This window comes from Rattus rattus, chromosome 1 (assembly GCF_011064425.1).
Source record: "Rattus rattus isolate New Zealand chromosome 1, Rrattus_CSIRO_v1, whole genome shotgun sequence".
NCBI classification, from domain to species: Eukaryota; Metazoa; Chordata; class Mammalia; order Rodentia; family Muridae; genus Rattus; species Rattus rattus.
The window spans coordinates 213252665-213268139 of NC_046154.1; the positions used below are offsets into that span (position 1 = coordinate 213252665).

Below are 15475 nucleotides of genomic sequence, written 5' to 3' on the forward strand. Positions count from 1 at the left end.
GGGAGGTCTCCAGGCAGCACAGCAGAAGTGGCAGCATAGTGTCTTAGAGCTCAGGTCCTACTGCTGTACCCGTGGGGAGATCTTGCCAGACCGGCTGTTCCTGAAGCTTTCAGGATTTCTCTTTTCCAGTGGTGTACAAAGAACCAGCATAGGGATGAAGTTTCCAGGTTGGTACCAGCTTGATTTCTCCACGTTCTATGACCCAACTACATGGTATCTTCACCATTAAGGTATTACTGCCAAAATAGAAGATCCCCCAAACCAGTAATGGCCAGTACTGCTTTGGGGTAGTGTTTATGGGACCCACTGACCAATAACTTGAAAAGAAAGAACTCATAGCCTGTGGTATATGGCTGGGGAGGCATTGTTTCTCTTATAGCCTAACCCCACTTAAATCCCTCATAAATGCATATGTATACACTTTAAGAAGCTTCATTTGCTTTCTCAAGTTATTAAGAAAAAAAAAAACACGAAGTAAAACTGGGGAGGGAAGCACAGAGTGTGCAGCTTCACTGTCTGGGTTCAAACCCTGGCCTCCTGTGTGTGATTACTGCAAAACCACCTTGAAATGATGAACTGCAGAAGTCATCCTTCTTAATTTGAAAACGTACTAGGAAGCTGGGCCATCACAGGCCACTGACACGGGGAGATGCCCTGTGAGAACGCGCACTCTGCAGGTTCGCCACTGCTGCATGGCTGTGTCATGCCCTAGGTGGAGAGAGCCTGCTGGGCAGCCGGATGCATTCATTCAGGCCCTCTGTGCTCTGACTGGATGCAGTGTGACCAGCTGCTGCTAGCTTCTGCGATCTGCCTTGGCTTCTTCAGCAGGGCAGATGCACTGTGCCCCTTGGACTGTGGGACCAAATAAGCCCTTCTCTCTCAAGCTACACTCGTCAGAGAATTTTCTCACAGCAATAAGAAAAGAAATTACGATAGGGATGGGCAGATAAATGCAACCTGATAAGAACCAGGAAGTAAGCACCCTTTGCTGGTTCAGCTGACCTGCGACAGAGGTGTTAAGAAAATTAAATGTGGAAAAAGTCTTTTCAACAAATAATCCTACACAGAATCCTACATGCACAGAGAATGAGCTGACCTACCTCACATTAGATTAAAAGATAGGCCAAAATGGACTAGAGACCTTAAAATAAGGGCCAAATGACACAATTCCACAAAAACCACAAGAAAAGTCCAAGATCGAACCTTGACTTAGACTGGGGAATGAACTGCTAACTCCAACAGCAGCCTACAAAACAAAAGGAAACACACAAGTCACGACTGTCTAGAACTGCAAACAGCTGCATGCTGAAGGCCACTTTAGGGAAGTGAAAGGAAGCCTACAGACCAGAAGAAATGTTTGCAACCTATGCACCAAACGTTCTAAGTCCTGCAGCACCAGAACAAAGAGGAAAGCCAGCCAACTCACTAGAAATGGTCCCGGGATTTGAAGGAGATTTCTCCACAGAACATACACAGTCATCAATCACAGGGAAAAACAAGGAAAAAACCAAAAACCACATCACTGTTTTAACCAAAACATTCACTCCATACCTATCAGGGTGCCTACAGTTAGAAACGACAGCCGGCGGCGAGGCATCTGTGAGGAACAGGGACTCAGGGTCTTTACTGCTAGAGGGAGCTCGGAACACCACCGCGGCTGTGGGGCAGCTTGGAGTTAGAGTTCTAATATGAACCATGAATCTCACTCCTCTCTAAACATACAGGAAAATACAAAACGTGACAACCACTGAAATGCCATACAGCAGGAATAAACGGACTGTGGCAGAGCCACAGAACAGGACATGCTCAGGACAAAACCGGGAAGAAAGAACTGAGTCATGCTACAGCATGGGTAAATCATGAAAACATTTGCTAGGTAAAAGCCAGGAACAAAAGATCGCATATCGTGTAACTAGGTTTAATAAAACATCCAGAACAGACGTGGTGACAGACTTGATTCATGGCTGTCAGGTTGGAAAGGGTTTGGAACAGCAGTGATGGCTAATAGGTAAGGGGGTGTCCTGGAGATTAGCAAGTATTTTCAAGGTGGGCAAGAGTGGTGGTTGCCAGTCTGTGAATACTGAAAACTGTGGAATTGTATGCTAAAGGTTGAAGTGTAAAACGGTTGATGTCCACAGTACGTATTTGGAAATAAAAAAAACCAAAGAGGCAGGCACAGTGGCTTACGCCTCTAACACCATTCATCACACTAAAGGTGGAGGCAGGCAGACTGCAAGAGTCCAGAGTCAGCCTGTTCTACAGTGAGTTCCTAACAGCCTGAGCTGCAGAGTGACTCCAACAAGCAGCAAACACAAACTGTGACATACGATGACTGACTGGATTGTTCTAAGAATGAAAGGCTAGTGAAATATTCAAAACTCTTTGCCAGGTATGGTGCATGCATGTAACCCTGGCATTTCAGAAGCAGAAATATGTGGGCCATAAGTTCTAGGGCAGTAAGACCTCATTTCAACTTTATATAGCTGGAAAGAAATGTAACAGTCTTTGTTAACAAATAAAATTAAAAATGTGAAATAAATTCCAGAAAAATATACAGAAATATCCCTAAAACTTGTAAGTGGGCTTATTTACCATGACTACTTCATATATGAAAAAATTACACTTAGAAGCCAGACTTAGAAATATTATCATTTTCATTTTTTAATTAAGTTATTTCTATGTACATCTGTATGTGTGTGTGTATGTGGGAAGGGGAGGTAAGCACATGTGTGTGTGCACATGTGTGTGTATCAAGGGCAGAGGTCAGAAGAAGCTATCGGGTGTCCTGACCTCAGTGTCTTATCCCTTGAGACAGGGTCTTTCATTGAACCTAGAGTCAGGCTGGTGGCCAGCAACCCCAACGATCTTCCTGTCTGCTCCCCGATAGTGCTGTGGTTACAGGACCATGCACAGTTGTTCCTAACTTTTGACATGAGTGCTAGAGATTTGAACTCAGGTTCACAGGCTTGAGTTGGAAGTTTCACACTTCCTGAGCCATCTTCCAGACTAACATTTTCAATAGGTTTCTTTAAATGAAAATAGTAGAAACATCTATCAAAACACTATCCATAATAAAATCTAGTACCAATAAAAGAAATTAATGACTTAAATAAATGGAAATATTCATGGAATAGAAATTAAGAGTGAAGATGTCAATTTTTTTTCCAGCATGGTCTAGAAGTTTAAAACTATATGATAAGAAAAAACATCTCACGAGGATTATTTTCTAGACAAAAATGAGCTAATTTGTCAGCATACTGTGGAAAGAAATGGGAATCAGAAAATTTTGATGGAGAATAAAAGTAAAGGATTACACCATCCCACTTACAATTAATCACGAAGCCACAGCAATCAGGCCGGTGTGAAAGGTAAAGTGCCGTGGAGTGGGCATGAGAGCGAACAGACTCTAGAACTGACCCAGCGATGTGCTCACTTAACCCCCAACAGAGGAGCAGCTCAAATGGGAAAGGAAATTGACACCATTTGTGAAAACCAAACTTCTTTACAAACTTTATTCTTATAAAGTGATAAATCAAAAGAGATCTTAAGTCACAATGTACAACAATACGGTTTTAGAAAAAGAGAAAACCCTTCCCTATCTATAGTTGGGTTAAAAAGCATTATAACCTAAGCTGTAACTTATAAAGAACTGATAGGCTCAGCATCGGATGTAAAATTTCTGCTTTGTCAATGACACTTTCTGGAAGATAAACTATGGGCACAGAGGGAAGTGTATGTAAGACCCCTAAGACTTCAACAGTAAATGAAAAACGATTGAAAATTAGAGTGAACTTGGCTACTTCATCCAAAAGAAAAAGAGAAAAAAGCATGTGAAAAGACGTTCAAGACTGTTAGCCACCTAAAAATGTAAGACGAAACCAGGAGTTACAGCTACATGGGCTTTGCACAAAAACAGTTCGTTATGGAGACCACCAGCACTTGGTGAAGCTATGCAGCAGTCACACACACTGGCCAGCACACTCACTAGTAAGCACTGTGGAGGGCAGCTTGGTGCTTCCTTCTATATTTGACTACATGCACGAAACTTAAGACACGGGAAATACTAAATATTTCCCACATACATATACATACACCCTTAAATATTCACTCTAGAGAAATTAAAGCTCACACCCACACAAAACCTACCCATGAATGTTTACTACTACCACAGATTAAGCTGAGATACATCCATACAATGGCATACTGCTTACCAATAAGAGGAACAAAATATTGAAAAATGTAATGCCGGGATGGCTCTCAGTTATGCTAACTAGAGGAACTAGTCTCAAAGTGCACAACTGGTGATTACCACATTAGTGGTTGGTTATCAAGGTCAGCACTGTGGGCAGCAGGCACAGCCATCACGGAATGGCAGGAAGTCCAAAGTGATGGACCTCTTCTGTGCCCAGAATTCGGTTCCAAGTGCCCACTTACGTTAACATTCACAGAACCTCATAGCAGGGGAACAAGGTCAATATGCCCCATAATTTTAAAGATAAGATTAAAAGATAGTCACCTCAAAAGTTAGGACATGAGGAAGTCAGTACACTTAAAACCACGCAAGGGCCGGAGGGAACAGTCCAGACATACACGCATGGTAAGACTGTTCAAGCCAACAGTGGCAGAGCAGACAGACGGGATTCAGAATGACAGGAGTGACAGCCACAAATGTAGAGAACGATTTAAGAGAAAATCTTTATTTAGCTTAAAGTAAAATAAAATACAGATGAAGTGCTATATTCTAGGAAACAATAAATCAGCAACTGCGACATAGATAGACATTAGGAAAACACAAACAAAGAACTAAGTAGTTGTGCTCCAAAGGTGTCATGTCCACACCGCTCTCCTAAGGACGCTAACAAACCTTTGGAGCTGTACTGTCTGTTTGTAGGAGCTAACTCCCTCCGCAGAGCAGAGACTTTTGTGTGTTTGGTTTTGACAGGGGTCAGGCTGGGCCCGAACTCTTGGATCTTCCTGCCCCACCCCTTCTGTGCTAGCATTACAGGGCAGTGCTGCCACACTGGGCTAGATTAGAGCCTAAAAATAAAAGAATGAAGTAAAACCAGGGACACAGCCTGTGCCCTAATCTCTTTTCTATATCTACACATAAGCCCACCAGGCCAACTACAGTTCACACTTTATTACATATTATACAACAAATCAAAAGAGCTTAAAGTTTCCTAGCACAAAAAAAAAAGGAGACAAAATGCTAATTAGCCTAATTTGATTATTACATATATATGTATATATTGTGATGCTACACCCCGTAAATATGTATGGTGTATGTCAATAATGTCCTAGAAAAGGAATGTGGGGTTAAGCTAATTTAATTAGGTCACTGTATCTGTACCCATTAGTTTTTCATGTGGTCTACAACTATTTTAGCTAGTACTCAGAGAAAGGTTGACAGCAGTTTAAGAAGAGAACTGGCTGTATTGTGCTTCAGACTGTTATTCGGTAGTATGTAAATAGGCACACTGTACCTGACGGTGACTTAAGGGACCCTCAACCCCTGCTTGAGTTCAATTCACATGTTCTGTTCTGGCAGCCCCACCCCCACCCCCAGAGTTCCCGCCTTTCAGATGGGAGCTTCAGTTCTCCTCAGGCCACTCCATTTCTTCTAGAACCTGTCCAAATAGAACTCTACTACGTCTTACAGGTTCCTCCCTATTATCTTGTTCAGTGGAATAAAGTTTAGTCAGAGTAGGAACAGCAGCTTTTCCTTTCTGCTTTTACCACAGGACCTAGATTACTTATAAACACATCTCATTTTCCCAATCTTAAAAGGCAAAAACAACACAACTCAAATCCTGAACACTTCCGCATGCTCCATCCATTAAAACAACAGTGAGAATGGATGAGCAGTATGAGAACCAGGCAGGACTGGGGGCAGGCCAGGTCACAAGAGTGGGGAGGGATGAAGGGAAAGAAGGCAAAGGACAGCTACAGGCTGATCCTACAGACTCGAAGTCTAACAGACAGCAGTAAATGCATCTCAGCATAAAATGCTCATTACCAGCCTGCTACGGCACTCGACAAATGCTAAATACTTCAACACTAGGAACACCATGAATGCAATTTGCTTCAGTATGGACAAACAAATTCATTTATTCAATAAGTATTGTCTATTACATCAGGTATGTTCCACACACAACCAGCACTCTGTAATAATGTGCAACTGTGAAACAATTCCATTGTCCTCGTTGGATTTGTTGTTGTAGAAGGTATGTCATTTAACATATTTCAACTATCAGCATTATGTGTGGTAATAACAGGTAACATGTTTCTTACTACCTTAAATAGATTAGTATTAACACTTTGATTTCTATTACAGGCTTAAGCAAATATGTAGCTCCAATTAAAAATATTCTTTGGATTCCCAAACTAGACGACTCCTGACTTTGAAGCCGAGACCTGCTGCTGTACTGCACTCCACATTCTACTCTAGCAGACGTGACTCACCTTTTACTGGTGATGTAAGTGTGGGATGTTTCCAGCCTGGCACTACGACAAGTAAGCATGCTCTCAACCCTGAGTGTGCCTGCTGGCACACATCTGTATTTGTGCTGCGTTTATACCAGAGGGAAAGCTGCTGGGCTACAGGGAACATCATATTCAGTTTTAATAGACAGTGACTCTTTCAAAGTCTAGTGAGCAGTTCAAGCATGGTTAGTTGAACTGAAATCAGCCCTCAATAAAATTTACACTATCTTTGAAGATTTTTGCATGAAAACCTAATCCAGAGTATCTCCATAATTATTTGCTATTGATTTTACATACAAACACTTTAGGCATACTGGATTAAATATATTAACATTAATTTTGTTATCTTTTTATTTTTAGCATGGTCATTGGAGTGTGTGTGTGTGTGTGTGTGTGTATGTTTGTGTGTACATTTTTAAGTTTTATTATATAATTGAGAAATAAACACTCTCGAGAGGTAACAGCCCCTAAATGAAAAGCTGAAAGACAAGCAAGTGGCAGCCTAGTGAAGACAGTGGATGAGAGAAAAAGATAAACCAGGCAGAAGAAACAGTGAGTGACCAGGCCAGGGGCAAAGAAGTCCCCCACCCCCCATGGCAGGACCACTGCGGAGGAAGGGCAGGGATGAGAGATGCTGCTAGGGTTTCCGGTGACTTACTTATTCATGTGTAGGCATGGACATGTGCGTGCATACCTGTGTGGACCACCCCGGCATATGTGTAGAAGTCAGAGGACAACTTGTGGGGATTGAGTCCATTCTTCTATTATGAGGGTCTCAGAGACAAACTCAGGTGTTTTGGTGGCAAGGCCTTTACCAGCTAAACCCTCACTGGCTCTACTGCTAGATTTAATGCAAGAAAGTTACATTAAAAACAAACAAACAAACTTGTATTTATTTCAGAAAAGTCACCCTGACTTGTATGTGCAGCATGACTGAATCACTCCTGGACTAGTTAGCAGCTGTTACAACGATGTAAAAATATTACTACATATTACTAATGTTAATAATAAAGCAACAGGCCTCTACACATGGAAAGCATAGAGTGAAAAGCACTCTATCACTAGTCCTAGTATATCCTCCCTTTCTGCTGACCTTACTTGCTGCTGACTTTCTAGTTAATCATGGCATGTTTTATGATGCTGCTTTGTATTCTATTAGTGAAAGGTTTTAGTGTCATGAACAAGCAACAAAAAACTCCAGTATCTGAGCCATACTTCAGCACGCACTAGGTGTGTGCTCATTTTGCATCTTCTCTTCCTCCTATCTGAAAGGGTTAAGTACCAACTGATGACCGTCTACTGTGCTCACTTAATCCTAAGACTGAAGGGCGGATACCATTTTTATTCCCTAAGAACTGAAGTGTTTAAGCAAATTAAAGAAGGTATCAAGCTGGACTCCTTCACTAGTGAGAGAATCAGTTTAAAACAACTTTACTTCATCCGACTGATTCTAGGCAGGGCACGGGACTAGCAAACATTACGGAAGAAAACAGAGAATTATTCTGTCAGATTCATCTACCTTGATGTTCTGGAACCTGCCAAAACTATATCATCTATAAACAAGTTACATAAGATCCAGTAAAAAGGTCCTTTATTATTCCAAATTTCTTCTGAAAATCACCAGTCTACTAATACATCGACTTTCCAATGGCATAAAGCCATTTTATTGATTACTTACTTCAAAGCACTGAATGAGCAAAAGGGTTCTTGATATCTCACTTCCACATGAACCCTTGGATTCTTGCCTGTCAACTCTTCCGACTGCATGAAGTTATGCTCTACACTTAGTGGGAAGAAGGATGAGTCCGGGAGCCAAGTCTTCCGTGAGGGCCTTAAGCTTCTCCTGCCATCCTTCGCTGTTCTTGTCATTTGCTGCACATGCTTTTCATCAGTATCCCCCCTAGTATGTAGCATGGACAGCATCTTTCTCACACTGAATGTCCTTATGACTGTCTTTTCTAGATGCCTTTCCCAAGGGCCCAAACGGTTGTTAGGCTAAATGGAAGGGAGAGAAATCATCCTCTGTACCCTTCTCCTCTTCAGTCTTACCTCTTGATTCAGGTTACATGACTTCAAGAAAATACATAGTAACAATGTGATTACATCACCCCACCCCACACTTAGGTGCCCAAGCACAAACATATCTCCCAGGAAGAGAGAGGAAGCTCCTTGTTAATCAACAGGCTATAATACCCATCCACCTCCCCCACCACCAGCTTGTTCCAACCACTTGTGTCTCTCACTGGGCTGGCGGAAGTTTCCTGACTACCCTGACTACTTCAAATGTCTCACACTGTATAGGAAACGCGATTGAGTCAAAATAAAAACTCTATCAAGTCATTTAAACCTCTCCAAAACTCGAAGTTTACTGTGGTCATCAAACGTCTTGGTTCCTGTCCTCACTGTGGTACTCCTCCATTAAGGCTCTACAGCAAGTGTGTCCATATATCTGCGATGTCTAGCTCTTCCTGATCCGAGGCCTCTCAATATATTGCTCCCACATTCAAAGCTCTCTGACTGTAACTCATGGTTATCTATCACTTGGGTCTTACAATGACCCCCATGAAAGACATCCATCCCTAATTACGTCATTATTTATTATCTCCATGCTTGGCAGTTTCTGCGCAGAGAACTTGCAGCAATTTATTAACTAGAGTGTAAGAACCATGAGGGCAGAGACTGCCCATGAGGCAGAACCTAACAGTACCAGAGATAAGTGTTCAACAGATGCAGGAACAAGGGAGAGGATTAGCTGATCACTCCGCTGACTTTCTAGTGATATAATCTCAAGTCAATTCTCAGAACTTCAATTTTCTCTCTTATTAAAAAACAATGCTGTATACAATTACTCGGTGGGACTGACGGAAACTGTCAATGACTAATGTCCAAGAACAGCACCCATAACAGTAAATGATGAAAGCTTAATACAGTAAAGGTCAGTTTCTTTCTCTTTAATGATTAGATGACAGGACCTCACTAAGCTAATTCATTATTGAAATTATATATGTGTATGTGGTGTGTGCATGAATGTATGCAGGTGTGCATGCATGCAAGGAATGTTAATAAGTAGTATACATCTATCAACTCTTGTCAAAAAAAAAAAAAGGAAGAAGAAAGTAGGACTGGGGTGAGGAGGAGAACCTAGATGGAACCTTAGCAGTTAGAGGTCAAAGCAACTTTTATGTGCTTATAAAAACTTGCTGGAGAGATGGCTCAGAGGTTAAGAGCACTGACTGCTCTTCCAGAGGTCCTGAGTTCAATTCCCAGCAACCACATCGTGGCTCACAACCATCTGTAATGAGATCTGATGCCCTCTTCTGGTGTGTCTGAGGACAGCTACAGTGTACTCATATACGTAAAATAAATAAATCTTAAAAAAAAAAAAAAAGACTTGCAGCAAGAACAGATTAATGTTCATTTTCAATCCCAAAGTCAAAGCATTCTTTCTATTTGCTTAAATGTGCATAAACTTCATCTGTGTCCATCTCCTGTTTAACATTCACTCTTTAGTGAATATTGCTAATGATATTTTTAAGAAAAACCACCAATTATATAAAACAAAATACCAGATCAGAAAGAGAAATTCCCTTTATGTTTCCATAAATCTTAAACTTTCTATTCTCCAGAAAAACACTGACCCAGGCCTGGCGTTTAATGTGTTCTCTTCACACTGAGGAGTCTGGAGCAGGGGGACTGCTCTAAGTTGGAGGCCAGCTTGGGTTACAGAGCAAGCCCCTGGCTTTAACATCTACATTTTAACATTTTCTTCTAAGGGCTGCTCACTCTTTTCTGGTTTTCTTCAGCGGAGTTAGACTTTCTAGGAAGTGTCTACACCATTTACAACACCTCCCTCAAACCTCTTCCAAGCTCCGGGAATGTAGACAACAACCCTTCCAAAAGCTGCCACTCCACCCAAGCCCCTGGAATTGGGAGGAATCTGCTGCCTGTCTTCAGTCTCCCTAGGATAGAGATATAATTTAGATTCTGAACTCAAAGGAGGGTTTATATTAAGCAATTAATTCAGTTTTATTCAACATATTTTATGTAATCAAGCCTGACTTTCTCAGAAGTAATTGGTATCAGCTTAAAAATTTTTCCCTTCTGTTCTCGTTATTTCTACCACTTTTCTAAAATTGGAACTTCTGGTCTATCCTTACACTGGGAAAAAATTTAGTCCTGTGGAGTGTTCCATATAATTCATGGGGAAGACTGACCCATTAGATATGAAGTGAAGAGTGAGGAGAATATCATACCCTACCACAACGTCCAGAACAGCAGGTGTACACTGAAGCCTCTTTCCGTAAGCAGATGGCAGCTCAAAGAGGACCACCACCACAGGTCAGACAGCATACATCAGGGTGAGTTTCAGCAGGAAGTAACCTGAAACTCTCCAAGGCAATTATAAGAACATAGACAAGTAAAGCAAATATTCTAAATCATATTCTAAGGCTTCATCTAGGGCAGTGTTCCTCAAATGAAAGTGGGCCAAGAGCTAGAGTCAGGATGAGCAAATGAGGGAAGGGAAGGCAGAAGATGGGGAGGCAGCATGTCTGAGTGTACCCCAAACATAAGGCAGCACCTCTCGAACTGTGTTTCTTTCTCCAGATGCACCTCGGCAGCAGTGTTCAATGTATTTAAAGGGTGGGTTTGTGTGACAGATAGCAAACCTGGATCTAGGAGACAAGCAGGAAGTGATAGAGCAGTGGCACTGTTACGATGCTGAACTGGTTTAGGAAATAGCAAGACCGCTCTAGTGCCTGGAAGAGACAGGGATTTGGAACCTCCATGCTGTGGTGAGGCAGGCACCCTGGTGTGAGCAACTGACTGGGACTTCTCCCTGACAGTAGCCTAGGGTGCAGCCAGCTAAGCTCCTCCAGCTTATTCAAAGCTATTCAGACAGAAGAACGTCTGAAAAGTAATACTGGCCCTGGGACAACCTCAGAAAGCATTAACTGTAGGTTGATGTATAATCTAAATTCATTGTATACTTTTATATACTTGAAACTTTGAGCAAGACTTTGGCGTCTGGAGAGATAACCTGCGGCTATAATAGTCACCTATCACAGTTCGCCAACAAATAAAAAGTTATGTAAAGGATGTAAGCACCGAATAAAGATTATTAAATCTATATGAAATATTTCAAAGGTTCACATTTTGGTTAATAGCCAAGAGTAACTAAAAAAAAAACCAAATACCAACTTGCAAGCAAACAAACAAAACAGCCTTGGAATTCCCTCAGTACCGGCTCAGAACCTTTCCTTAGCAGGTCTATGTCAAGTTACTCAGAATATTCACATGTTTTAACAGAACTTTCTAATTTCATTTACTGATTCACTTACTTAGGAAAATTTGTGCGTGTGTATAACAGGGTATGTCTGTGGGGGCCAGAGGACAGCTTTGTGAAATTTATTACCTCCTTCTATCTTATGTGGGTTCCAGAGATTGAACTCAGTCACCAGGCTCTGTAGAAAATACCTTTACCTGGTGAGCTATCTCAGTAGTCCTTTATTTTTGAAGCCATACTTGTGTGTGAGCGCACATGTATAGGTGTATTTAGATGGAGGTCAGAGGTCAGAAGGCAACCATACACTGTCCATCTTTCCCAGACAAGGGTCTCCCATGGGTCTGGAGCTTACCAAGTTTAGACTAACTAATGATCCCCAGGGAATCTGGCTGTCTCTGACTTCCTGAGAGCATACCACACTGCCCAGCTTTTTACATGAACTAGGGATGAAATTCAGGACTTCAAGATTTTACTGAGACATCTGCATATTGTGTTTGTATGTGTGTATGTATGTATGCATGTTCTATGTTTATTCAAATGGTTCTGCTAGAGTATATCTACTATACATCACAACTATAACACTGACCACACAAACTCCACTATTCCAACGTGAGTACATAGTTTAACTATTCTTACAATTGTTTATTTTTCTTTTTCTATTAATATAAGCCCAAATCTGGGTGAGGAAACAGACACACACAGCTGTACCGAGAATGCCTCCTGACTTCAGGATGAAGAGTTGTGTTTAGCTCTGTCAATACAGTTCAATGTTTTGCCCATCTTACTGCCTCTTATTTCCTTATCATTTGAAACCCACGTGGCTGGAGACATCAACCTCTGGGGTAATCACCTGACAGCTTTATAACTATGGTCCCACAACGGTGGGAAAAGGAGTTTTGGCCTTTGACTTCAATTCCTCACTGAACACAAACGCCCAAGAGATAAACCTTTGTGCAGTACCTACCAGAAGTCCACTTTGTGTATCAGTATAAAAGAATACACCAGGACCAATACTGCTTTACAGCCTCTGAAGGCAAAGGATCAAACACCAATGGCATGCGTTTTCTGAAGACTCAGCTTATTTATTTAGTCTGACCAGACGTCACATAAACTCAATTCTGATTACAGTGCACAACTGTAACATACACAACTGGACATTCCTAATCACCCTAGATTAAAGATGCCTCTCACTTTCCTTTCTCCTGGGCCATTATACCAAACCTAGAGAAGAACTATACTCACCTCCCGGCTAGAAAAAAACAGAACATAATAGCTTATTGATCTCTGGTGTAGACCCAAACCCACAAGTCATCAGCCAAGCAGGGATAGAACTAATGGTGAAAAGTCATGCACTGGGTTTTCAGGTCCCACACAACCACATCGTTGACAGTTACTACATCAAATGTGGATGAATCCATCCTCCTCAGAAAAAATAACACACCACGTGAGTAAGGGAGCAACACATCCTGAATTATACTGAAAAGATTACCATTTCTTAGCTGCCAGGAAATGCCAATTTAAGTCCATTATATTTTTCATATAATGTGAAGTCTCAAGCTTTGAAAGTTACCATCATAGTCAATTCCACAGATAACTGCTTTCAAAAAAGATGCTACCATATACTGGGGAATATATGTTATTTAAATGTTGACAGAAACCACTGCCATTGTACTACTGAATCACTATTTGTGGCAAATGACGTGGACTTTGTATAAGAAAAAAATTACCCCCCCCCCAAAAAAAACCAAACAAACAAAAAACAAAAAAACCCCAAAAAACAAAAAACCAAACAAAAAGACCAAATAGCTTCTGTTTGTTTTTCTGAAGAACTCAAACCAGTACTCCAAAATGGATATATTAATTGTGTTCTCTGCAATACCCATTCAAAGAGTTAACTCATGAGAACTAAGGATGGTGAAGTCAACGCTCAAGCTCAGGTCTCAAGTGGTGAGCTGTCCTTTTAATTCCCCTTAGCTCTACTTCATACAAAGCACGGTCGTGACACACAATCAGCCTGCAATCCTTAAAGAAGTATCCTTAACCAGATCACAGACCGGAATGAGGTAACAGTCACAACAGTATCAGAGGGCAGAGATAAAATGACAAGTGAACTGGAAGTCAGGGCAGACTTGTATGCCCCAATAGAGAAAGACGGAGGTGGGGCTGGAAACTATTTTCTGGCCTTCTCTTGAGTGCAGTTACTGGGGAACAAGATCCTACACGCCCCGGACCCACAGAGCCCCAGGCGCAGAGGTGGAGGGGTGGGAAGGAAACAATTGGGGTGTTTTGGAGGGAGTGGGGACCGAGAGAGATGGGTGCAACAGCAATTACACAGAGAAGAGAACTTCGTGCCTCAGAAAGGTTCTGGGGCAGGACCGTCCCGGAGGCGACCTCCCCTTCGCAGTCTCACGGTCACATCTTTGTGCGCGAGGGCTGTACACCCGGCAGCGAGCGCTAGAGGAGCGAGCCGCCGGGGCCCTTGCGCCGGGCTAGGGAGTCCACCCGCATGCCGCCGCTCCGCAAGGACCCCTAGCTGGGACCGGTCCGCCTCCATCGCCCCGAAGGGTCGGCGACGGCCAGCGGTCCTCCGCATCCCCGCGGGCAGACAACCCTCCCGGAACACCCGGCGTGGGTCTTTGTCCCGCCGGCAACCAGGGTCTCCCCAGGTCGCCCAAGCACAGCGGGTCCTGGAGGCCTGGGGGCCCCGGGGTCGCCCCAGCTTTGTTCGGTCAGCGGGGCGCAGGGAGGCGGACACTTACCGTACACCCCAGCGAGGAAAAGCAAGAGCCACGCCGACCCCCGCCGCGGAGACTCCTTTGTGCTCCAGCGACGGGCCATACCCACGGCAGATGGAGGGAGCGAGGAGATGGAGGAGGAGGAGGAGGAGGAGCTGGGGCCAGACGCCGCCGCCGCCGAGCCCCTGGCTGCTCCCTGCGCGCTCCGCGGCGGCGGAGGGGGAGGGGCGGGACCGCCCGCGCGCGCTCCCTCCCGCCGGTCCTGCGTCGGCCGCGCGAACCCCTAGCGGGCCGGCCTTCCCGGGGGCAGGGACGCGCAACGCGCGCTCCTGCGGGAAGCGACAGGGCCGGCGACTGCGGGGCTCGGGCCTCGCGCCGCACAACCAGCCGGCGCCGCCACCCGCCAGACTGAGCGCGAGCCGGCACCGGCGCTCATCCGTGCACTCGGCAATCCCCTGGCCCGCCTGCTTTGGTTCCCGCCCCGCGCTCCCCTGGACTCGGCCGAGCTCGCGCCGATTTCGCCGCTCCTGGTGCCCGAGTAGCGAGGCAGTGCCAATCGATGTGCGAGCACACGAACCCAGCCGGCCGCTGGGTTCCCGGGGCACCGGGACTGGGGGATGAAGAGGGTGTTCTCTGACCGAGCTCCGCCGTAGTTCCCGGCCTTGGTGTTGGGGCCCACCCCGAAGATCCTCCAGCTGATGGGCTATGAGTGGAGGAAGGAGGGGTGAGAGGGAGGCTGTGAACTTGGAAGTTCCGAGCTGTGACCCCCCCAACCCTGCTGGCTCCACTTGAAATTCGCTCTGAAGGGTCGTAGGTCCACGTGGATAACCGAGTGTAGAAACCTTAGCCAAAGGCTCTGACGGACACATCCCGCCGGGCTACAGGGTCCTGCGCTTCTAACCTGGCAGGGAAGCCGAGAGGGCCCTTTTGACACTCGTGGGATGGGGTGGAGTGGACCTACGGTCTGGACGTG

General features: G+C 44.1%; 1 protein-coding gene across 1 annotated transcript in view; it reads right to left on the reverse strand.

Annotated features, from left to right (window-relative positions):
* Lrp12 (LDL receptor related protein 12) overlaps positions 1-14933 on the reverse strand; it is a 71500-nt gene extending 56567 nt beyond the window's left edge. Inside the window, exon 1 of the mRNA XM_032914670.1 lies at positions 14527-14933. Within this exon, the coding sequence (XP_032770561.1) occupies positions 14527-14605 (79 nt within the window). The 5' untranslated portion in view covers positions 14606-14933. The remainder of the gene's footprint in view (positions 1-14526) is intronic.
* Between the last annotated feature and the right edge of the window lie 542 nt (positions 14934-15475).